At 41.4% G+C, this 23,341-nt stretch overlaps 4 protein-coding genes across 5 annotated transcripts; 1 reads left to right on the plus strand and 3 right to left on the minus strand.

Moving 5' to 3' along the window:
• Positions 1 to 8,355: 8,355 nt before the first annotated feature.
• Positions 8,356 to 13,150, minus strand: usp18 (ubiquitin specific peptidase 18). Of its 2 annotated transcripts, none has more exons than XM_020092436.2 (10): positions 12,683 to 13,150; positions 12,028 to 12,124; positions 11,665 to 11,807; positions 11,505 to 11,584; positions 11,289 to 11,423; positions 10,837 to 10,932; positions 10,597 to 10,758; positions 10,395 to 10,526; positions 10,173 to 10,216; positions 8,356 to 9,509 (listed from the first exon to the last, which is right to left on the minus strand). In XM_020092436.2, the coding sequence occupies exons 1-10, from the start codon at positions 12,738 to 12,740 to the stop codon at positions 9,437 to 9,439; spliced, it is 1,020 nt and encodes a 339-aa protein (XP_019947995.2). In that variant the 5' UTR covers positions 12,741 to 13,150; the 3' UTR covers positions 8,356 to 9,436. The 2 variants fall into 2 exon arrangements, with proteins under 2 accessions (XP_019947995.2, XP_069376480.1); XM_069520379.1 differs by having other exon boundaries at positions 12,028 to 12,137; positions 12,683 to 12,878.
• A 194-nt stretch (positions 13,151 to 13,344) lies between these two features.
• Positions 13,345 to 15,743, minus strand: pex26 (peroxisomal biogenesis factor 26). Its single transcript, XM_020092437.2, has 5 exons — positions 15,315 to 15,743; positions 15,077 to 15,217; positions 14,532 to 14,848; positions 14,297 to 14,437; positions 13,345 to 14,189 (listed from the first exon to the last, which is right to left on the minus strand). The coding sequence occupies exons 1-5, from the start codon at positions 15,431 to 15,433 to the stop codon at positions 14,077 to 14,079; spliced, it is 831 nt and encodes a 276-aa protein (XP_019947996.2). The 5' UTR covers positions 15,434 to 15,743; the 3' UTR covers positions 13,345 to 14,076.
• llph (LLP homolog, long-term synaptic facilitation factor) lies at positions 15,669 to 17,220 on the plus strand. The gene is made up of 3 exons (XM_020092438.2): positions 15,669 to 15,809; positions 16,398 to 16,626; positions 16,721 to 17,220. Exons 2-3 carry the CDS (start codon positions 16,410 to 16,412, stop codon positions 16,882 to 16,884), a joined length of 381 nt encoding a protein of 126 aa, XP_019947997.2. The 5' UTR covers positions 15,669 to 15,809; positions 16,398 to 16,409; the 3' UTR covers positions 16,885 to 17,220.
• Positions 17,221 to 17,511: 291 nt separating this feature from the next.
• On the minus strand, positions 17,512 to 22,684 carry hcls1 (hematopoietic cell-specific Lyn substrate 1). Its single transcript, XM_020092153.2, has 16 exons — positions 22,537 to 22,684; positions 21,706 to 21,789; positions 21,556 to 21,629; positions 20,947 to 21,070; positions 20,727 to 20,837; positions 20,347 to 20,401; positions 20,141 to 20,251; positions 19,956 to 20,066; positions 19,771 to 19,881; positions 19,639 to 19,694; positions 19,049 to 19,118; positions 18,800 to 18,948; positions 18,487 to 18,723; positions 18,092 to 18,257; positions 17,948 to 18,016; positions 17,512 to 17,863 (listed from the first exon to the last, which is right to left on the minus strand). Exons 2-16 carry the CDS (start codon positions 21,787 to 21,789, stop codon positions 17,730 to 17,732), a joined length of 1,662 nt encoding a protein of 553 aa, XP_019947712.2. The 5' UTR covers positions 22,537 to 22,684; the 3' UTR covers positions 17,512 to 17,729.
• Positions 22,685 to 23,341: the final 657 nt, after the last annotated feature.

Genomic DNA, 23,341 nt, shown 5'->3' on the forward strand with positions numbered 1-23,341 from the left:
TTTTCTGCCAGTAAGAAATAATTAGGGAATAAAGGGGCTTTTATTAAGAGAATATGGTAACTCGTGACTTTTGTTCCATGCAATCTTATCTTTCTGGCCATATGTTACTTACACGCTATCAGAAAAACATACAACTAAGAAAGTGAAAGCATTTGAAGAATCATTCCTGTGAAAGCGAGCAGCTCTGCTCTTTGACACTTTTTGCTCACAGACACCGAGCTTCCTCTCAGTCCTCTCACAGAATGTGATGTTTTCACCACCTTCAGGCTCAGTGTGACCTTCCTTTGACAACTTTTATCTGTCACTGATGTGGGGAAACAGCAATGGCCGACAGAAAGGCAGAAGGGCACGTGTCAACACGCTAAGCACTGCACCCTCTTTTGACACAGCAGGAACGCACTTTTCCCACACAGACTTGGAAAACCAAACATGTTCTCACAACTGTTCTCCTACATGATAACACAGAGGTTTATGTAATCCTCTGCCGATGTAATCAGATCAGTACGCCGCTGAATTTTTTCTGTACAACCACCACAGAGCATGAAACATGGTGGCATGACTGAACAGCCTCTATAAAAGATAAACACTGTGCTTTATTAGAACAGAGGTATCCAACATCTCTGCCGGGCCCATATGCTGTGTGTGAGACTGGCCACAGGGTAGAACCAGGTCTCATTCACAGGTCTACTGCAACCAATTAGGTTTACTCATGATGCCACATCAAATAGCTGCTTAAAAAACTAATGGGATTAGCTGTTTAGACATGTTATTGTCCTGCTCGTGGGATTTTCATCTACAAGACACACATCTGAACCTGCAGGTTTAATCTCATTTCCAGATGTTTCATCCTCTGGCCATTTTTCACATGTGCTGGGAGTTTCAGAATGAAGCCTTGTGGAGCTTTACATCATCTGTCGCCAGTAATACATCCGCATTGCGAGGCGTGTGAATTTGTTCAGAACTGAGAAATCTCGGTATGATTTTAATATTACAAACAATCACTGGCTGCAGCTCCTCTGCAGCCCCAGAGGTGCAGCACTTCAGTCTCTCTGTAATGGAACTTTGTGTGGGCTGAGAACTCATTGACGTTGGCTCTCACATCACGTTCACATAAAAATGCTTTTGCAATGTCATATCAAGCAGAATAGGCACAGTTATCCAGACGACTACAGCAGCGGATTGTGCAGCAGATCAAACAGGCTGGCCTGGGGCGCATTATATCAGATTTCATTTTGAGTTGAGGCCCTTCATTCATTTCTGACATTTACAGTTGGATTGGTGTACCCCTCTCAGAGGCCTCTTGGCTCTCAGTCTGCACTGAGGCCCCACCAGCCACTCTGGAAAAACCCAGTGCATCTGACTTGCATTGCCTGGCTCCACTTGTGTGTTCTGTTTGGCCCGTGCCGTTGGAGGAGGAGAGCAGGCCAATTACCAGCCGCCGCTCTGAGACCAATATGATGTCATCGTCCCGCTCCGCCATAACAGGCTGCAGATGAGAGGGGCTGGGCCTCTCAGCAGCCTTATTCGCTTAATGAAAAGCAGGAAAGTATTAAAAAAAATCAAATGGTATCGAATATCTGTGAACATTAACATTTTTCTTCATCTTAACTTACTCATTATCCATTAAAGTGGCCTCTAATGCATCACAGTGCAGAAGACTGGAGATAGCAAAGATAATAGCTCACTGTTTATCTCATGAGCCAGAGCACCTTGTTTGAATAAGACTGATAACAGCCCATGAGAAAACATGGGTATGCCATTATGTATGAAGCGGAAGCTAGTTTTAGAGGCACAACCTTAAATGTGTTATCACTGCGCCCCACCCGTCAGGACAATCACCTGTTCCATGTGGGTGTTTTGCCCTTTCGTTTTCAGCCACATTCCTTCATTCCTTGAAATGCAATAGGAAGCAACTGTGTCCTCACACATCTAAGGGGAAAGATTTACAACAACGCGTTGTAAAAGAGTGACAAAGAAAATTCTCCGGCATACTGTTAAAGATGCAGGCCCATGCACTCAGTCACACTCCAAATGCTTGATTGCTAAAAAACCTGGAGCCTACTTCAGTGCAATACCCCAGAAGGCCTTGCATCCCGAGGAAGTCTTGAAGCCACATCAGAGAATCTGAGGGGGCCTGTGGGCTGCAACAGATCTCCTCTCATTTCCCCACATACTCCATCTCCAACGCCCACCAACCACACTCTATGTATAGACTCTGGAGATGATATAAAGCCTGAGCAGATAGCAGGCCACAGCTCAGTATAAACAAGTGGCAGCTTTAACTGTTTAGGTGTGCTCGGCTGTTATGTCCAAAGGGAAAAATGCATCAGTCTGTATCTGTAGAAAAAACTTTGAGGAGAAAGGTATCTATTATCTTTTGGATCCGGAAGCGTTGCTATCTGTAGTTTTGCATATTGAGTGAAATGCAAATGATTGGAATAGTCGTTGACATTGTTTCTGTGTGTTTAGAATTACGCAGTAGCTTTACTCTGCACGGGTGATCAATTTTGGCTAACAAGATTAAGAGGCTAACTTTCTAATATCAAGCAGGTGTAATGTTTAGCAAGTTAACCCTCTCAGTTTAGCATGTTAGCACGCTAATATTTGCGAACTAGCAACAAAACAAATGGTAGTGTTAATTACTTTGGAGGAAACAAATTACTTACTGATGTGCTGATATTAAACAGATGTGAAGTTTAGCATGTTTTCCATCTTTGTAAAAGTAACTTAACCTCATCTCCTCCTCACAGCTGAAGATACTTTATCAAAAATATATTGGTATTTGTAGTGGGAGAGTGAAAAGCCTTGACAGTAAATTCCTATCTAAATCTTCACAAGCCTAGGTTCAGATACGACTCCAGGGAGGGAGGGCGAAGCGAGGTCAGGCACCTAACCTCAGCATGAGCCGGCAAAGGAATGGACTTAATACCTTTACAAATGAAAAAACTATCGTTGTAATAATTCATGATTAATGAACGATAAGAAAAGCTGTGATTTTATTTTCGCTGAAAGTGTAGAGGTTTAAGAAGCGTTAGCCGTGGGCCTTCATTGCAGTAATTCAATCAGAACAGGACATCCCAAAGGAGTCCCTGAAAATCTGAGGGGTTCCCAGTCGATCAAAGGGACAAAATGGCTTTTTTGAATCGTGAACTATTGTTTCTGTCTTTTATGCTAAGCTAACTGGCTGCTCACCGTAGCCTTATATGTAATGGGCACTGAGAGTGGTCAGCTCTGCCAGAAAGCAGAGGTCTATTTCCAAAAATGACAAACTTTTGCTTGAAGGGTCCAGGAGCCAAAAACTTTGCCAATGACTGTGTTGTTATGTGTTATGTCTCCCTAATGTCGCTATCAAATAAAAGCAAACAATACCAGAAATGATTGATTTGAGGGGAAACAGACCAGAGCTACCACTTAGACATCAAATTCAAAGCTCTGCTCATCCCGTTTGCAGGATTGATGACTTCACTGTCCTAAATTTGAGAAATGAAGGATATACTTTCATCCTCTTTCATGGGGGCTGACTCCTCTCCGAAGACCCCCACCTTGTCAATGTGTCTTTGGTTCTGTGTCATAGAGACTGTGTGAGCTATGCCCTGCTTCGCATTCCTCTGCCATCCAACCTCTGTCCAGCCAGGACTTTCCCACAGAACCCTAAACCCTGTGAATGAGAGTAGACCTTTGTTTCAGGCATTTTTCATCCTGATCCCGGCAACTTCCCCATGGTGGAATGCAATAGGAATGCCAGCGCCAGCTACCTGGCATTAGAGAGTCTTTGTGCGGAAATAGGAGAGGCTGAAGGAGAGAGCAGGTCAAAGAGGTTTGACAATGGATAGCTCACTTCTCAAGGTGCCCAGCCCATATTACAGAGCCAGTGAACCTGGGTCAGGCCTCTTAAACATGGCAAGGTGCATCAAGGAGAAGTGAAAAAAGGCTTTTTTTTTATCTAGACCAGTTTCGCTATGAGCTCTCGTCACAAGATTTTCTCCCACTGTACAAATCATTAACTGGAGCACCGATGTAGCAACTGATTGGCATGTATACACAAGCACAGCTGAAATGTGTGTCTGCGGCAGTTCACAAGTTGTTGTGAGCTTATCACTGGCTGAGTGCTGGAACGGTGAGGCACTGGTTACCCTGAAGGTGCAATTCCATTCATTCCTGTATACTGAGAGACCAGCGAAGAAGAATTTTAATTTGAGGGATTGCCATGTGAAGAGGAGGATTTATTATGATACTGTCTAATAATGTTTAGATGAGTTTTTTACCTCAACAAGTCACAACAAGAGTTAATTTTTGCTATTGGCTTTTGTCTGTTTTTATTCTTCAGCTGATTCAAAGCACTGCTTCATCGAAATAAAAACACATCACACCATAAATAACAAATCATTCATACTAGTAGGACCCACGGAGGGGCCACCAGTGCACAGACATGGTGGAGTGCATGTCAGAGCAGGAGCAAGCTTTGAGGTAGGACGCTCACAAACTGACAGACAGTTACCTGGGCCCGTCAGTACAGCCATTTCCCCTGTAACCTGAGTCGCCTGGCTTCCGAGATGATGGCTGATCTTCCCTGGATCCTGTGTCTGATGATAAGCAGCTGAGATAAGGCGCTAACGGAAGGGTAACGACAGAAGCATGAACACCAGGGTGGAGCATCAGGTCACACTGAGGAGATGCTACATGCGATGACCATTGTTACCAAGGGGCCTCCGCTCACCTCCTGTGAGAACCGATAACTGCATCCTGCTCCCGAGTCCTCACAGTTGGACGTGCCCTTCATAGTAAATATAAATAACCCAAAAAATAACTGAGATTGAATACATATCATTAGCTGCTAAATAGCAGTGTTACTTGCCATTTTGAGTCGACCAAAATGAAAGCGAATCCACCCCAACTGCAGTTCTAGTCCAAACCAAACCAGACCAAACTTGAGCTGCCCTTTTTTCTGTGCTGTTCACTTATAGAAGTTTGACTGTTCGACATCCACTTTCCTAGAAAACTCAGCAGATGTTCTATTTATTACGCTGCATCTGCCAAGAATCTCGGGGAGGACAACTGAACACGTGAAAAGAGAGGGGAAACTCAGTGTCGACCAGACTCCCCTTCCACCTCCTGAGAGGAAATTTTATGAACTCACTGGGGAAAGATAAGACTTCTTCCTCGACACGACTCCTCATACTACAAATTCCACTGAAATCGCTGCAGCGTGTTCACAGACCAATGCAGCCTATGTGTTTACACCTAAAGCTAACAGATACTTGCCATAATTCACCAGTATGACCTAAATATGAGCCAAGAGCTGCCATTCTGAAACTGGAGGGAACTAATCACAAATCCAGGTCATAGACAAACATTCCTGGATGGCAGTAGTCAAGGTTTACATCTGAATTTAGGGCCATGTACATAGTGGATTTTTTTTTTATAGAGAAAGTTGCTGGTAACGTTTTAGTTATATGCTCCTTTATCTGAGTGTTTTTGTATATCAGAGGCACGTTATTCGTGGACATGTGCCTTCAGTTCTTGTTTGCTATTTACGAAAGCAGACTTCACCATGGCCACCAGGCCTGAGACTGAAAGATAACCATTTCCTATTTGAAACCTCATTATGTAACCAAAGGAAAGCTGTGTGAGCTGGCTGCCACCCCCGAAGCATTCATGACACTTTTCTGATAGATTCATTTACATAGAATCGGAGCAATACAGAGTCTTGGTTTGGACATTAAAGGAGAAACATCTCCCCTAACAAAGTCGTCTCTTACAGCAAGGCTAAGTGCAAAAGTCCAACTCATTCACAGTCTCGGTTCTAACAAGAAAAGGAGAAGTGTGTAAAGACAGTGCACAAATGAGTTCCTGTCTACCACTGTAAAAATAAAAACACAGGAAGAAACTTGTGATTTCAGAATGGAACAGACAGCAAAGAAACTGAGTCATATGTCTGTTTTAAAGAGTAAAACTCATTATGCCATAGGAATGAATAAGACGCATGAAGAAAACTTGTAGAAACTACAAAATAGACAAAACCGCAATAACTGGCAAAGTATAAACCCTTTAATACCTTTCCATTTAATTCCCCTCTAATTTCTCTGTAATTTGAAAATATCTTATTATATATATTAATTTTGTGTCCTATGTTTTTATATATATACTTAAAAAACGCCACAGCAAATTCCTTGTATGTGTAAACCTACTCTGCAATTAACCCTGATTCTAATTAAAGATCAGTATTATTGTTTTACTGTGCAGTTTTGTTGAGTCAAACAACAATAAAATACTTAGTTATATTCTGACTGGTGCTTAAATGTTTGGGCATTTTAAAGGAAATTAATTTAAGTTTGACCATAGTTATTTTACTAAAACTCCAAAATGCCAATCATCATTGTGCTAGAGGACGAGACGAATCCCTGAAGTCATTAATTCATCCTCTACATCCACAAATGTGCAAAACTTAGCAATATATCCAATAGCTGCTGACGCTGTGAAGTGTTGTCCCATCCATCAACCTGGCATTTCCATAGAGCCAAGCAATGAGAAGAGCTAAAAAATTATAATACAACCTTTGTATCTTTGCCAGCCAGTTCACAGTTCAACTCCACTGCTTCCTTACTGCTCCCTGCCTGTGTATGAACAGCATGAGGCTTCTTCTTTGACACAGAATGACATTATTATTGGAGATCATCAAAATATAGACCGAGGGCTGGAATACTGCTTTGCCATGAGTTGCATTTGAAGAAAAAAAATCAAGTCAGGCACAAGGCATTTATCTCAGCCTGTGAAATCCTCCACAAAAAAGGGAAAATTTAAGAGTGGTTCTCACATAGCCAAATTCCATTTTCTCCTCGACGCATCAGCGGTGTGCTCACCTAGTAACTGGTAAACACACATCAACAATGACGAAAAAGCATTAATGAACCTAGAGATATTCTCCAAAGAAAACAGTCTTAAGTGTTGCCACACGGCAAAGTCTGAACAATATCCCTGCTTCCACAGCCTATGTGTCTGCTTCAGCTGGGGGTTTGCTAATTTATTGTGTCAATCACTATCACTGCTGGAGAAATTCACAATACAACTGAAGGCAGTCTTCGCGAGCTGGTTAACACCTGACCGAGATAAAGGGCTGAAACTAAATTGGAGAGACTATGATCTGCCGTAAAGTGTCAGTATAACCACGTCCAGGGGCCAGAGCTCAACCTCAAACAATAGAGGCCGAGACCTCAGGCATGTGTGACACGTGTTTGAAAAGAAACTGAAACGTCCAGACGCTCAGTCAGGTTTTACAGGCTAAATGTGGCCTTTGGCATGTTGCCGCCTCGATAGTGTCTGCAGGGGTCAATGTCAGGGTTGTGCTGGGCAGGTGCTCGTCAAACCCGAACCCTGACACATGGTCGAAACAACATGAATAAGTAATCAATGCCCCACAAAGAGAATAATGAGCTCCCTGGATATGTGTGTGTAATACTTTATTCAGATTCTAATGTTGTGGTTGGGTATCAGGGATGTATATACCCAACACCAAGTACTACCAGGCACTGACCAAGAGTATATTTACTGAACTTATAAGGCACATACACTTTTGAGGTTATAAAAGTTTGTGCTACTTTGCTTCCACTAAGTTCCAGCTAAACATATTGTACTTTTCAATCTAACACACATATCTATTAGATCATCAACAATCATCCAAGAATGAATGTTACAGTTTGTAGATTAAACTACAAATAAAATGTTTAAAGTAGGTTCAGCTCTTCTCGACTATTGACCAGCTGATGTAATAATGTGATGTATAAAAACTCAGTATGCTAAAAGGTGCTATTCAGCATTATGGTAGTTTAAATATATATTTTTGCCACTTCTTCAATACTTATATGTTTTATTTTGATAATAATATTTCACTCTCAGTGCTTCTAGCTGTTTTTGGTCTCTACCAAGCCCTGAGGGAAATGTGGCTCATCGCTCATCTTTGTCAAAAAGCAAATGTTTGTTTGTTATCTTAAGTTCGGTGCTAGGCAGGTAGCGTTCCGATGGATTTCCTGAATCATTTAAAGTGAAACTTCTCAGTAAGACTGAGGCAAAACAGTAACGTTGCCAGCCAGAAAAAAAAAACTGTGGTGAAAAACGGTCGAAAACTTTATGGAGTTGAAGGGAACTGCAGACTTGGATGATGATTCTTTGTAGTTTCATTACGAAGAGTCCCCCCAGTCCTTACACGTTATAGTAATTTCATGCAGTAAAATAAAGAAATACTCTATAGCTGAAATATCTGAGTACTTCTAAACACAGATAAATCCATCTTTAAATCCACCTAAAGTGCCTCGAGTTATATCATTTCTTATTGTGAAAAAAATGAAACTGCCCTCTTAGTTTACATACATTAACAATCTTTATTATCATGACTGGTTCCAGCGTCACACAAGTCAGAAAATGTAATGTCACGCCACAAACACAATTCAAAACACCAAACCACATCTCTGACACTGCCTCAAGTCTAGACACATAACACACATATCTAGTCCGGGTCTTTAGTCTCAATGTGGGAGGAAGATAACACCTATGCAGAAAGCAGCTCCTATGCTACATGGCAGTGAGATGACTAAGCACGGGGCCTGCTGCCTGTGGCACTGTGCAGGCATGTTCCATTCTGTCAGAGCTCTGCAGCACATAGGCACCATTTCACACGGTCCCCCTGAATCCTGGCCAAACGAGTGGGAACTTTAGAGGCTGTGCTGACAGCCTATACCGAGCACTCAAGCGCTGTGGTTACAACTGCAACGTTTAAACTCCTTTCATTGTGAGATGGTCTCTGCAATGCATTTTATAAACAAATACATACAGATCTAAAGTGCATACATTCTGAGCTCAGGTGGTGGAGAGATGTGCTGGTGTTGGTGCGTCGCCAAAAGACAAAAAGATGAAGGTGTTAAAATTGGTTTTGTAATAGCAGGTAAAAGGAATATAGATAGTTAGAGGTAGTGATAAAATACAATAAATAGTGAGATGTTGATTTGATTTTTTTGTTGTTGATGTTTTTTGGCCGCCCCAAATCAGACAGAATCACTTCATTGTTCTTCATGAGTGACTAACACATTTAACCGCAGTGTGAAAATGAGCACTGAGCCCTATTGCAGGTATTTCCCCTCAAACAGTGAACATCTAAGCTAAGCATTCTCTTCAAACCACCCCCCCAGTATCAGTGAGCACGTTCACATTGTGTGTGGTCTGAGTGGAAAACCCAATAGTGTTTCAAGTCTTGAACGCCACCTACTGTTGTCTGGCAGAAATTACGATGCTGGTGTAAAATACACAGTACCTGCAGTATTTCTGAGGTCACACAAAACATTTAATCAGTCGCTATTTTACAATAATTATTTGAAGCAAATAAGTATTTAATTCATTAAATTCATGTAGTTTCCATCTCAGACCAATATTGAACCTCATCTCACACTCATCCGGAGAAGTCAGGTTGTCGTCCTTCCTCTTTTGAACCTCTTCTGTACATTAACATGTATGCTGTGTCGCTGTAATAACAAGACAGAGATGTATCAAACAAAGTTGTGCCTCTCAGACACGGGGCAGGAAAAAGGATGAAAGGGACAAAAGATTTACCAGACATAAAAAGTGAAAATATAACGACCAGGTGTTTGGGAAAAAGATGTTTGTTGTTGAAAGACAAGAAAGACAAGATGGATTTCCTCTGTTTAGAAGTTCAAAAGTTTAAAAAGCCCTCGCTGCAAAAACACGGCCACCTTTAGTCTTTAATCCTCCCTGAGGAACAGACAATAAGGCTTTGTCTTAAGACTGTTTCCGCAAGTAGGAAGATGAAAGCTCCATGATGTCAGTGGAAGTCAAGCAGTGGCTTTAAATGTTGTTGATGAAAATCTTAAATTCAACCCTAAAAAGCCGCTGGAGGCTGGTTGAAGCAGAATATTTAAGTGACCTTCACTAAAGCTGACAATTTTGAGAAATGCACATTTTGATCAACTATTAGAAAGTTGAGAAAGATCGTCAAGATATCGTTATATCTACAAATTGTGCTACCAAACATGAACATGTAATTGTAAAATAACTCTATGATAAGTGGCTGTGGCTTATAGCTTCATGTTTAACGTACAGATACACTTGAATCAATCTTGTCCTCCTTTAGAGAGAAAGTGAAAAGGCCTTTACAAGAACAGACATACCCATGAGATCTTCCATATGCTCTCTGCACTTGTTCCCAGGAGACCTGTGTGTTGAAATAAAAAGCCAGAATTAGTTACAAACTTGCATAATAAACAATTAAGAGTAATACAAAACCTTCAACAAGCAGGAGTAAAACTTACTTCACATCTGTACATCATAATGAAGTAGAGTCAGGAATAACCTGCATTCAAATGGGGGATATTTTGTCTTATTGAACAAACCTGCTCGATGTGGCTGTCGTCTGCATAGTACCAGAGCTGGCTCACCCTATGACGAACATAGGCAGTGTAGTGCCCGAACGCTGCACCACCAGAGTGCACTACCACGGCATACAAAGTGTAGTTGCACTCATTCTAGAAGAAGAAATAAACTTTTAGATGACAAAAAAACAGTATCCAGATAGTGCATAGGAAATACAAGTACCTGGGCAAAGTCTGCGGAGAATCCATCTCCAACGGTCTGAGAGATGTCAAAGGTCTCTGGAAAGGTCACCCTGCAATCAAGTTTTCTGATGTAACCATTGCTGTTCCGAAACCGCTTCAGGTGCACGCACAAGATATGAGGCAAGGAGATCAGTTTGACACCCTGAGAGACACAATTTAATGTATCAGTGGACGATCGCGTTAGTTAATATCTTCGGGTCACGTCTGATCCACACCTCACCCGTTTAGACGGAGTCTTGCTTCCACATTGTGGACAAAAGCAGCTATTTCTGCCCCTTAACTCCTGATCCTCAAGGAAGGACGATATGCAACCTTCCTGAAAAAGAAATATTGTAAAATCTTTTAAATTTTCTTTCTTAACGACAGTTTGATTAAAGAATCAAGACCACTTTCACATCTGGACAGTCAGTATCAGCAGCTGGTTAGCTTAGCTTAGCGTAAAGACTGGAAAACACTAGCCTGGTTCAGTCAATAAGTTAAAAACTGTACACTTTTGTTTACGGGTGGTTTAAACAGCCGAGATATGATTCAGCAAGTGAGAGTTAAGAGGTGCCAAGCTAAGCTAATTCACAATAACTCATACCTGCTGCACAGACATGAGTCAATCCTCTCGTCAATTTCATGGCAAAAATTCTCATTGTTTAAAACTATGCACAGACAAAGAAACTGCACCAGAGAGTCGTGATCTTCCTTCACATGCAGAGGCAGGTTGAGCAGGAAGCTGGTCTGAGTCTGGACGGAGCTGCACACCAAACACTGCAGGTGAGTCTCCACAGAAACCTTGTACAGCCCCTGGATTTGAAGAGCCTGGCGGAGGAAACACAGGTTAGCAGACATATCACACATACCAGGTAGAAAAAGTCAGAATACTAAAGGTTACAGGCCGACCAGCGCTTTGTTGTCCATCTGTTGCTGTATGAAGTTCAGGATGGAGAGGAAGACTTCATCGCCGTCATGCTGTACACTAACTACAAAACATTTTCACGGTCACAATGAGAAATAAACAACAGTGTGAGACGTTGACTGTGTGAATCTGTGCGGCTCTTACGTCGAACGCGGTTTCTGTCCAGACAGTGAAGGAAGTCTCGATGGGGAACGTGCTGCGGGAGGTCGCTCCTCATGGCTGCGAGAACTCTCTTCAACTGCAGGGGGACGTTATGAATGTCCCCTCTCACACCAGCTGTATCCCACCTTTGTGCAGTTTGATAAACCATCATCAATCTTCATTCATTTAACAATTAAGAATTGAATGAGGCATGAAGTTTCATTTAATTCTCTCAACCTAAATGTGGGAGGTCACACAAGATAATAACATGTACATATATTCACTAAAATCAGGATTTACCACTTTGCTCTGAGGCATCGCTTCCTTGTAGGTCAGCAATGTAAACATACAACTTCATTTTCTTACTGTTCCAGCAGGTCTGATACCTCCCAGGTCGCAGAGAGGGTCTGCAGCAAGGTGTTGACGCAGCAGGACAGATTGTAGTTGGCGAGACCTCTCATTCCTGGAACAGACCACTGAAAATATTAAAAATGGATGAAAGTAGCATATTATCCATGTTTGGATTCACCTGCAATACTGTCAATACTGTAACACACAACACCAAAGGTTTATATAAAATGTCTTTAGGTGAATATTTCTTTTACTCGCTCCATTTAGAAAACATCACTTTACAGGAAACACACAACTGAGAAACAGAAACACCTGTATGACGAAGCAACAAATATCTAAACACAGACACAACGTCATAAACAAACTGTAAAGTTGCATTACACAACAGCAGTGTGCAATGGAACACATAGCTAATGCATTACAGTGCAATAAAACAATATCAATCATTTATAGTCGTGTTTAAGCAATTTAACAAAGATTCAGTATATATCCGTTTGATTCTTATATTGATTTAATCTTTGCAGTGTATCTTTATCTTGACGTAATATTTGGAAATATCGTCCAGCCCTAAGTGTACAAGAGATTCAATTTGTCTGTAAAGTATTTATAAAAATCACATTCAGCATCAAACCACCATCATCACACAGGAGAAAGCTGTAAGTCCTCTCACCGTACTCACGGTCCCGACCTATAAATGACGAATACAACCTGTACATCCCGGACAACATGAGGTCGGGCTTCACTTCTTCTCCACGGAACAGGACTCGAACGTTGCTTGTGATTTTTAAATCGCCTGTCTGAGTGAATCGTTCGTCTCTCGTTTCCCAGTAAACGTCACATCCACAGCAGCTTCACAGGATCAGTTTCACTTTGCAGCTCCGTTCACAGAAAACGAAACCTAACAGCCGCCATGCGCGGATTTCAGTGACACGTTTCATTCAACTGAATGAGCGTTTTGTGACGATTGCTCAATTTACTTTCCTACAAAGAGTGAAACTTAAATTAAATAGCGTTAAACTGGGTTTCATTTATAGCAGCGTGGTGTTGTGATGTAATATTCGCCATTGTCGAGATTAGACTGGATTTTTTTCCAATGGGAAATTTAGCCGATATTATGACTGATGTGATTTCAATAGATTTTAATTTCGAAATTCTATCATATTTAATAGTTAAATTCCATAAATGAGTCCTGATGTTTGTTCACTTGTGGATATCCTCAATAATCAGGTTTAATTAATACATTTTATTTCAAGTTTTCCCCTTTCTTTGTTTTACCTTTCACCCCAAGTCTGATTAACTCCTAAAATCTATAAAACACACAACTTGACTAAGATTTGTATTTATTGTATTCATTGTCATATTCTGTCACCCATCATTTGTATGTCTTACATTGACATTTTGATGACACGTGTTGTGTTGATCCTTTATTATTTCTTCATCATTCTGAGTTATAAGTGGTGCAGGAACTGCTGCTCCTTTAAAATCTGGTTAAATAAAGTTATTGTTATGATCAAGAGGGGGTTGTCTTCATAAGAAAATATGTTATTGACAGCAACAAAAAAAACTGTGGTTTCAAACTAAAAATGTACAAATATGCATAAAACATGTGTTTTTCTCTGTTTGTTGATCCAACTGATTATTTGTTTTCATAGGTATGATGACGCCACAATGCCCAACAGCCCGGTTAAATTAAATCAAGTCGCACCAAACTGCACACATTCATACATCTCCCAAATGTGCCTAATTTTTTCATCCAGATTCATAAATGATTCCCTAGTGAGAATGTCAAAAACAATCTCGCAACGTTAAAGAAAGTGAAAAGTGCCTCTTACAGGCCAAAATATAATTAGTTCTTTCTTAGCCCTTGTCTCATCCTTCCACCAAGTTTTGTGTAAATCTGTGCATAGTTTTCCAAAATCCTGCTGCAAACAAACAAACCAAACAATCAACCTGATTGGGACAAAAGCATAAGCTCCTAAGTGGAGTTAACTAAGACATCTGCTCTTACTAAAACATAGAAATGTGTCACAACTATGGACAAAACACAAAGTGTTTTTTAGTCTTCTACAGTCCTTTGCTCTGAGTGAGAGAATGGTAGTACGGTGCAAACATGGTGCTCCACATCTGTTTGAGCAGCTCAACAAGTTTGGAAATCCACAGGAATGATGACGGGAGAGCTGAGGGAAAACAACAGGGAGAAATACACCGATTTATTTCAATCATAAGTTTTATACTTCAACAAACCCGGTGATGGAACTGAGATGCAAAGAACATTTTATCCAACCTGGATCCATTCGGAGTAAGAGCATGTAGAGAAGGACAGCTGCCACAAAGATTCTCCGCAGAGAGAATGAGCCAGAGCCGGTCATAAAAAGTTTTTGGTGTAAAAAACGGAGCATGGCTATGAGTTTATGGACAACAGCACCTGTAGAGCATAAAAACACGAAATGAGACCGTCTATATTCAATAATTATACTTCTATCTTGTAAAATGCATCTAAAAGACCAGTAGTTTGTTACCTTTATTTGAGACACTATGTGGAGAGTTTGGGTTGCAACCAGGATTTAGAGGCGGCCCTAGATTCTGTCGCTCTCTTTCATCTACAACATCCAGCGCTGTCTGTCTCTGGTCTTCCGTGAACGTCCTCCCTCCAACCTCGCCGACGACCAACTCCCGTGCCTCATCCGTTTGTCCGAGAGGGACGAGGACATGCAGCAGGTACAGTTCTGCGACTGTCGCGAACCCCGACGCTTTGCTGTTGGACGGGCAGTGTAACCAAACTCTGGCTGCCTCCTGCATCACAGCCGGCTCACCCACCTTAGAGTAAAGAAGTATGCTGCCAATAATAACACGAGAGAATCAATTTGATATGTATGAGAACTGAAATGATTGATTGATATACTGGTTTAAAACAGATAATAATGAAAACCTCTCCTTAACAGGGAATTATTCCTAGTTGTTTGCTTGACAACTCACTAATACGATTCATTCATTACCAAAAATGTGAAGTTAAATAATCTTCTGCTGAGTCGGTGGATTAACAGACTGTTTGAGTTCCACTCACCACATCTGCATGATCTTTGCAGGTATATCCTCCTGCTGCTCGTACTGCTGGAGGACCCAGGGGAGGACCCCGGGCCACCGGTTGAGCTCAGCCAGAGCTTGAATCCCTAAAATGCAGAGACCAGCCTTGAACTCCGCGGACCTGTGGGGACAAGAAAATACAAGAAAATACAAGAGACACACACAGTGACACACTTGACCCCCAGGCTGCAGGGAACATGTGAGCTCCAGACTCTCACCGGCTGTCCTCTGCCTCCACGCAGAGACTCTGCAGACTTCTGTCACATGTGTCAAACGCTGCCTGGAAATCTCTGTGAACCACCATTTGCTCCGCAGCCGCTTCCAACATGTTGAGCATCTGCGTGGGGGCTGCTCGAACAAACACCGGTTAAACAGCCGCAGACGACTCGAAACCTCCTCTTCGCAGCACCGATGGATGCCGCTTCACGTTCAGAAGCTTAGTTTATAGCTGAGAGTCGATTAAAGTCGTGAAACCCGCTCGTTTCCAGGAGATATTCTCCTTCACGCGTTGTTTACATTCCACAATCTCTTCCACTTCCTGGTTGAAGCTGGGAGCCAATCAGAAGCCGCGGTCTTCAGACTCCCCGAAATGAGCCAATCGCGTTCCGGCTTCTTCGGAAACGCGTCCTTCCGCCTCTCCTCGTCTCCTGTAAACACGTGTAAGGAACGTGTGAGGACATTTAATCATTTAAATCAAACTACGCACTCGTGAAGTAAGTGATGTTCACTGTTTGCATTGCGCCAACACACTTAGCATGTCGGATAAGCTAACGTTAGCGTTTAAGTGTTTCCTTGCGAGATTTTCCACAGTAGCAACTCCACAGCTAACTAGCTAGCAAACCATGGTTAGCTTAAATTAAGTATAAAGCTAATTGTTGTTGTGGCTGTTGCGAACTGACACATTCATCTTATACAGCTTCAACGTGTTGTTGACAACGTGTAGCTTTGTAATCAGTTTGACATGTGGACGAATGTGTTTACATTTTTAATACATGTATGATCTGGTATCATGCGAGTCGCCATTAGCTTCCAATCTTTAAAACAAACATCTCTTAAACTACTAATCTTCACACTTCATCTGTCACGATTTAACAACATACATGTCCTTTGTCACCATCGTGACTGGTTTTATGAACAAAGAAAACATATATATACATTTTAGTGTTTTATTAAGAACCTTAATCTGTCCATACTCGTTGAGGGACGAGGATCCAAGATTAGGTGAAATGCCATGAAGAGCTTCCTTTGCATGACACATCTTCCACTAACTCTGATGACTGATGTGTTGTTATTTATTACAGAACATCCTCAAAATGGCAAAGAGCCTGCGGAGCAAGTGGAAGAGGAAGATGCGCGCAGAGAAGAGGAAGAAAAATGCCCCCAAGGAGCTGGCTCGTCTGAAACAGGCTCTGAATTTGGACAAGAAAGGAGAAGCTGTCATGACTGACGTGCAGGAGATCGCCACCGTGGTGCCGGCGGACAAGATCAAGAAGCAGCAGGATGTTGATATGGCGGCGGGGGAATGTGACGGTGAGTGTCTGAGTGATGGCCCACAGGCGATTAACAGTTTGATCTGTAGCTGTTTTTCAGACATGACCTTTGATCATTGCCTTTTGTGTTACAGAGGGGAAGATGGACCTGGACGGAAAACGCAACAAGACAACGCTGTTGGATGAAAACGGACAGTACCCTGTGTGGATGAGCCAGCGTCAGGCCAAGAAACTGAAAGGCAAACGGATTGCAAAGAAAAGTGGAAAAGGCAAGAAGAAGAAGGGCATTTCCTGGTGAACCAGAGGAAACTAAAGGATGTTTTCTTTGCTTCAAAGACTTTTTGTTGCAGAAATACGGGATCGTTTCACGTACTGATTTCTACACTGCCTGCTGTGGGATCCTTCACTCGAGCAGGCCTGCCATTGTAAAGTAATCCACTGCAAGAGCATGTTGGTTGTGATGGAGCAGCCGCTTCATCTTCATGTTCAGAAAGTTTAGATTCAAGTTTGATGAAAATAAGACTTTATGTAAAACATGTTTGTCTGAATACATCATAGCAAAACAGGTGATTGTCATTTATTCTCCACTGCAATTTAAACCTGTGCTTATTCTGATAAAAAAAATATTAACTGATCCATGGCTTGCATTTATTACTACATATTGTTTTGTGTTGTATAATTTAAGACTCGTTGATATGATTAAAATCGTAGCTGACCTGGCGATGGCTCTGGATAGAGGGAGAGAAGTTTGTGTTGTTAGTAAAAACACTTTTCAGTTTTAAACCAAACTCTGCATCAAGTCACTTTGTATTTAAACTTATTATATATGATCATGATGAAATACAATTCCAGTGAAAGATGAGAAATGATCACAGCTCTACACTGACATTAATGTCAAATAACACAACACACAGAATCCTGCCTGTAGAATAGTTCATTGACTCCAGTTTATTGTCAGGATGCACGTGAACATTTGTTGGTCATATTATTTAAGAGAGTCATCACCACAGAGTGAGACACAACAGTAAGATGATTGAAATCATCTGATCAGAAACATTTATTGTATAAATACAGAGCTGAATTCCCTCTGTTGAACAACCTGAGAAATCTGAGATTGTTTAAAGTGAAGCAAAAAGTCCCAAACTACTTGAGCTGAACGTAAGCAGCAGGGAACAGGCCGGTGCGTCCATGACACTCTCCCTTCCACCAGCCTTCGTCGATCATCTCTATGTTGGTGATCACATCGTCCGGGTTGAAGGAGATCTCATCGTCTGCGTCTGTAGAAATGAGATCGCAGGATTTGTCCCTGTGAGTGTGAAAGCAATGGTTAAATGTAAAAATATGAAGCGTGGAAGACCTACCTCCCTGATAGTCGTAAATGGCTACTGCCTGCCTTCCACCCGTCAGGTCTTCATAGTCATTGTCCACAGCTGTAAGAAAAAAAACGGAAATTAACGTGCACTTCACATGTTGATGTTTTAACTGCAGCCGACTCAGAGGCAGACCTGTGTCCGCAGGAGGAGGAGGAGGATGTCGTTCAGCAATTTCCTCATATTCCGCGTCATCGTACTCCACCTCTGCCGACCTCTCAGGAAGCGGTGGGCCTTCAGGTTCGAGTAAATCTTCTGAGCGTGGAGGCAAAGCTGGAGGCTCTTCGTACTCTGGTTCATCCTGCAAACATCACAGAAGCATTGATTTCAACATCGCAAATCCTGGAGAACACACCGAAGAGATTCAGTCTGAACTCCTGCGCCAGGAGCTGAGCGGAAGTTTTGGTGGATGAACTAAGAAAGTGATGCATTGTTGAAACGAAACAAAAAAAAAACAGCAATCACAGACGCTATACTTGAAAAAGACAGATTAAATGAATCTGTTATTTGATTTGATCAGAGATTCTTACGTCATACTCAGGCTCTGGCTCATATTCTGGTTCAGGCTCTGGCTCTGGCTCATATTCTGGTTCAGGCTCTGGTTCTGGTTCAGGCTCTGGTTCTGGTTCAGGCTCTGGTTCTGGTTCTGGTGCTCGTCTTTCTTGTATCTTTGGCACGTGATGGTGTATTTCTGCTGGCATTTCGTACGCTGGAGCCACATCTGGAACAGGAGGTGGACAGCTTTCCTCCTCTTTGCTGCTCTGCTCCTACAGGAAAAAACTAAATCTTGAATATAAATGTCAAACATTAGGTTATGTTTCAGTTTACAGCTCATGGTTTTACCTGCTGTCTACGTTTGGCCTCCTCTCGCTCTCTCTTCTCTCTGGCCTGTCTCCTCGCTCGCTCGTCTTCTACTTTCTTCCTGTTCTCCTCGTCTGAAGCTTTGGCCATGTTCTCAAAACGAGCCTTCAGCTTTCCTGCACCCGCTGACGCTGCAGAGAAACAAACATAAACATGAAAACGGTGCAATAGCAGTGACGTCCAACACTGGTGATGATTTAGGGTTTGTTGGAGGAAGAGAATAAAACATACAGGCCTCCAGGGGTTGTGTCTTTTCATAAGCAGAGGTCGGTGCGTCCATATCTGAGAAGCCGACTGCGCTCTAGGGAAAATGTATAAATGTATAAATCGTCAAAATTGAAACATTACAGTCCTGCGAATAAGAAATTCTGATTCTGATTTGAATCTTATGTAACTCAAACTAATCACCTGAGGGAGGATTCACATATTTAGTTAATGCACGGCCAATCTTCACTTTCATATTTACAAGTTTAAAATATATATACAACAAAATAATGTTGATACTGTAGGAAAGGGTGCAGGTGCATATTAGGTGCAACCTTACTGTGTTGTTATAAGTCTGTAAATTAGCTGCAGCCGCCTGTTACAGTCTAATTTGTGATGAGATGAAGATTTCTTTTCCACAAGATAAATAACTAACTTTGTGTTTTGTGTTTAATCAACATTAATCTCGATGTTACCTAATTTAGCTTTGACATAAATCAAATTTCTACATTCCTTCCAGGAGGAAAATCTCATTTCCTATGATTTAATCACAGTTTGCAGAATAAACAATAGATTCATTAACCCTGGCTGATGAATCAATGAATGAAAACACTGACCTTATCTTGGCGGTCGGCCTGTACTCCATATCGACCACCGAAACCTGCTGAATAATCTGAACAGACAGGAGTTTGTTCAGTCAGATAAACTTCACTGATTTTCCTGTGACACACGTGTGAGTGTTGTCTCACCTTTTTGGGACTGATGTTTCTCCGTCGCCCCTTTATAGTCGTAGCCCAAAGCTGCTTTATCCACTTTCTCCTTCTCCACGCCGAACTTCCCCCCGAATCCCTTTGAATAATCTGGTGAAAATGAACATTAGATATTAGACGTGAGGCAGAAGATGATGGAGTCAAACTCTGCGACTCAAACTCGCCTCGCTGTGACTGATGCTTCTCAGTTTCTCCTTTATAGTCGTAACCCAAAGCTGCTTTGTCCACCTTCTCCGTCTCCACGCCGTATTTTCCTCCAAATCCCTTCGCGTAGTCTGAAGAGAACAAGAAGAAAATTAAAGAAATAACAAAGCAAGTCGTGGTGCTAATTAAAACAGCTAGAACTCACCTTTTTGCGACTGGTGCTTCTCCGTCTGGCTTTTATATTCGTACCCCAGAGCGGCCTTGTCGACTTTGTCCTTCTCCACTCCGTACTTTCCTCCGAATCCCTTTGAATGATCTGGAGCCAGAAAAGATTGTCAGCAAAATCCTGAACGAGGCCTTTAACCCTCTGTTAAATAGAAGAGTATAGTTTTATATGAACAGTTGACCCACCTCTCTGAGATGCATGTTGCTGCACTTCCCCTTTGTATTCAAAGCCCATGGCAGACTGCACAGAAAACAGTCATAACTTATACTGATCATACTGAATACAGCTCAAAATACCTTGTTGCATAAAAACAATCAGACAATTAAATAAATGATGAAGAGGAAGTTGAACTGTACAATATGTTCTATAGTTTTACTCCTTAATATCAACAGCTGCTTTTCTACAACATCTTGTTTTAACTGTGTACTAGTGTTGGAGTGTTTAAGATCCTGCAAAGTATGGAGGCACTAAATCATTCAGAATTTTAAAAAAAAAGAAGATATATGTTATATATTTCAAAGACGCTGAAACAGGTTTGGTTTCACAGACTTCACAATCTTCGAACCTGGTCAACACGGTCTTTCTGAACGCCAAATTTCCCGCCAAAGCCTTGTGCCGCATCTTTCTGGGAGGAGTGCTGCTCGACCTGGGACACATAGTCGTGACCCACAGCCACCTGGACACAAGAGGAGCGTTCAAGACCGACTTCAGCCCATAGCATGAATGATGGCAGCGTATGAGAGGAGCATGTTATATGTTTGGGTTATATAGTGTGGGGTGTTGACCTTGTCCATTCGGTCCCTCTCCACGCCAAACTTCCCTCCGTATCCGTACGATGCTTTAGGAGTTTGTTCTCTCTGCTTCACCTGCTCGTGCTCCGAAGCCACTTTGCTTCTGAGCTCCGCAACGCTGGCAAGAGTCACACACACACACACACACACACACACACACACACACACACACACACACACACACACACACACACACACACACACACACACACACACACACACATTGTGGTCAAAATTACTGCACATACATGTAAACACACATGTATACAGACATTTACACACTAATACACATACAAACAAACTCAAACTTATACAAACATATACACTCTTATACACACACATACACACAATTATCCACATATACAAATATATACACACTTATAGACACATAAACACATTTCTGTTTTCTCAAGGAGAAGAAACCACATTTGGCTTCAGCTGTCAGCAGTCCTTTAAATCTCTCTGTCACTGTGTCATCATCATGAATTACCCATATTAGGAGACAGTAGCTGTCTGACGGCCGCTGCTCTGTTCTCACTTCCTCTTCCTGTTGCTACACATCACCCACTAGTCTCTGCGTTTGTCTCCTGCGTCCCCCTTTACCTGATGTGTTCTTTGCGTCCTGAGCCCTCGATGGTCTTGGCTCCCCAGCGCTGCTCCTGCTCGGATACGTCATTCTGAAACGCAAAAAGAAAATGAATCCAGAACAGAAGAGGAAGGTTGTGAGCATTTCAGCGCTTTTCTCCTCAGCACCTCGAAGTCAGGGTCCGTCTCCCAGTCATCGCCCCCCGCAGCCACCTGCTTGCTCACGTCGTGGCCCACGACCGACTTCCACATCTGAGGGGGGAAAGAAAACACAGACCACAAAGGGAGGCTGCATTAAAACCATGAATTTAAAACACTCACACAACACCACAACACTGTTTGCTGAAGTTCCAAAAAGGAAGTGGTTTTCAACATGGAGCCTCATTTCCCCTCAACGAAACACACAGCGGAGGCTCGAGCTGTGAACTGATCTAAAAACAGCCAAGAAACAGCAGATTATTTATTATAGATCATATTCTCTGACACCTTAGCTTTATGATGGAGGCCACAGAGGCTGCTACAACTACTTACACTGGTCAAACACTATGGCAGGGACTATTAAGGGCTGTCAGTAGAAGCGAACTTACTTTAAAGTTTATTTTTATTGTCAAAATGTGACTATGAATTATGTTTTTTTTATATTTTGTAGACTTTAAAATAATCTGACAAACTAATTACACGAGGGAGGCTTGACATTCAAGAGGAATTAATTAATTACCACTTTCATACTTAGTTGAATTTTCTTTTATGATCATATTTTACTGTGATTAATGGCAGAGCAGGTGCATATTCAGTGTGATGTTAATCCCGACAACTTGACTGTGTTGTTAAACTTATACAAGTAATGTTTCTTATATTCTCACTAACGGTTCACAGCAGTGGATTCATTTCACCTACTTCCTTATTGAAAGTGGGAAAAAAACTCAGTAAAACTTACAAGTAAACTTAAATATATGTTTGTGAGTTAGTTTGAATTAGATTTCTTATAAATTGTTTTACCTCTTGACTCTTCAGTTGGATGAATCCGTGTTGAAGTGGATAAATATCTGAACAGGAGCAGCTCAGCTTCTTCACGCTGACTGTGTGATGGGCGGCACGTGAACGAGCACGCAGCTCAGCGGGAGCGCGGGTCGATGTAAATAATAGAACGGACGTCGTCACTGTAAACGTCACAATGTTCCTGATGACGATGATGATAATAAAAATAATATTAATAATAATGGAAAAAAAATTGTCGCACTTGTAGAATTTTTATTTAAAGATATTTAAAAAATAGAAAATTGGTTATCGATAATTATTGTTATTAGTAGTAGTAGTGATAAACGTAATAATAATAATAATAATAATAAAATTGCCACTGTCTGTTTCTACAAAAAATATTATTATTACTATAGTAGTCAAGTAATAACAGTTATAAGAATAATAATGAACTAAACTATTTTCATAATTACAATTATTACCATTAGTAGAAAAAGTCATAATAATGATAATAATAATAAAGTGCCAGACAAATGATCAGTTATTATTATGAGTAGTGGATTATTATTATTATGACTATTATTGTTCTTATTTAAGAGCAGAAAATACTGTGGTTTATGAAGTTTTAACACTGTTGACACACGTGGGGGCAGACCTGCAGTTTTTAACGCTAAAATTTACAGTAAAGGTAAAAACCAATAATCATATAATCAATGATCATAATGATTGAACAATTAATTAATCATTTAATTTTTCTTGTTTTTTAATTATTTCAGGAAACAATTTTAAAATTGTGTAAACAGTAATTTATATATTCTAGGGTAAA

The sequence above is a fragment of the Paralichthys olivaceus genome, chromosome 23 (assembly GCF_024713975.1).
Source record: "Paralichthys olivaceus isolate ysfri-2021 chromosome 23, ASM2471397v2, whole genome shotgun sequence".
NCBI classification, from domain to species: Eukaryota; Metazoa; Chordata; class Actinopteri; order Pleuronectiformes; family Paralichthyidae; genus Paralichthys; species Paralichthys olivaceus.

Excerpts from the sequence above, each read along its gene's own strand:
- usp18 (XM_020092436.2), bottom strand. The coding sequence starts at position 12,740 with ATGTTGTCCGGGATGTACAGGTTGTATTCGTCATTTATAGGTCGGGAC. Across the intron at positions 12,125-12,682 it reads AGGTCGGGACCGTGAGTACG|GAATGAGAGGTCTCGCCAAC; the intron begins GTGAGAGGACTT and ends GGTCTGTTCCAG. Across the intron at positions 11,585-11,664 it reads GGACAGAAACCGCGTTCGAC|TTAGTGTACAGCATGACGGC; the intron begins GTAAGAGCCGCA and ends AATGTTTTGTAG.
- pex26 (XM_020092437.2), bottom strand. The coding sequence starts at position 15,433 with ATGCTCAACATGTTGGAAGCGGCTGCGGAGCAAATGGTGGTTCACAGA. Across the intron at positions 14,849-15,076 it reads GCAAAGATCATGCAGATGTG|CATACTTCTTTACTCTAAGG; the intron begins GTGAGTGGAACT and ends TATTATTGGCAG. Across the intron at positions 14,438-14,531 it reads ACATAGTGTCTCAAATAAAG|GTGCTGTTGTCCATAAACTC; the intron begins GTAACAAACTAC and ends TATGCTCTACAG.
- llph (XM_020092438.2), top strand. The coding sequence starts at position 16,410 with ATGGCAAAGAGCCTGCGGAGCAAGTGGAAGAGGAAGATGCGCGCAGAG. Across the intron at positions 16,627-16,720 it reads GGCGGCGGGGGAATGTGACG|AGGGGAAGATGGACCTGGAC; the intron begins GTGAGTGTCTGA and ends TTTGTGTTACAG.
- hcls1 (XM_020092153.2), bottom strand. The coding sequence starts at position 21,789 with ATGTGGAAGTCGGTCGTGGGCCACGACGTGAGCAAGCAGGTGGCTGCG. Across the intron at positions 20,252-20,346 it reads GCAACATGCATCTCAGAGAG|ATCATTCAAAGGGATTCGGA; the intron begins GTGGGTCAACTG and ends TTCTGGCTCCAG. Across the intron at positions 18,949-19,048 it reads GACACAACCCCTGGAGGCCT|CGTCAGCGGGTGCAGGAAAG; the intron begins GTATGTTTTATT and ends GTTTCTCTGCAG.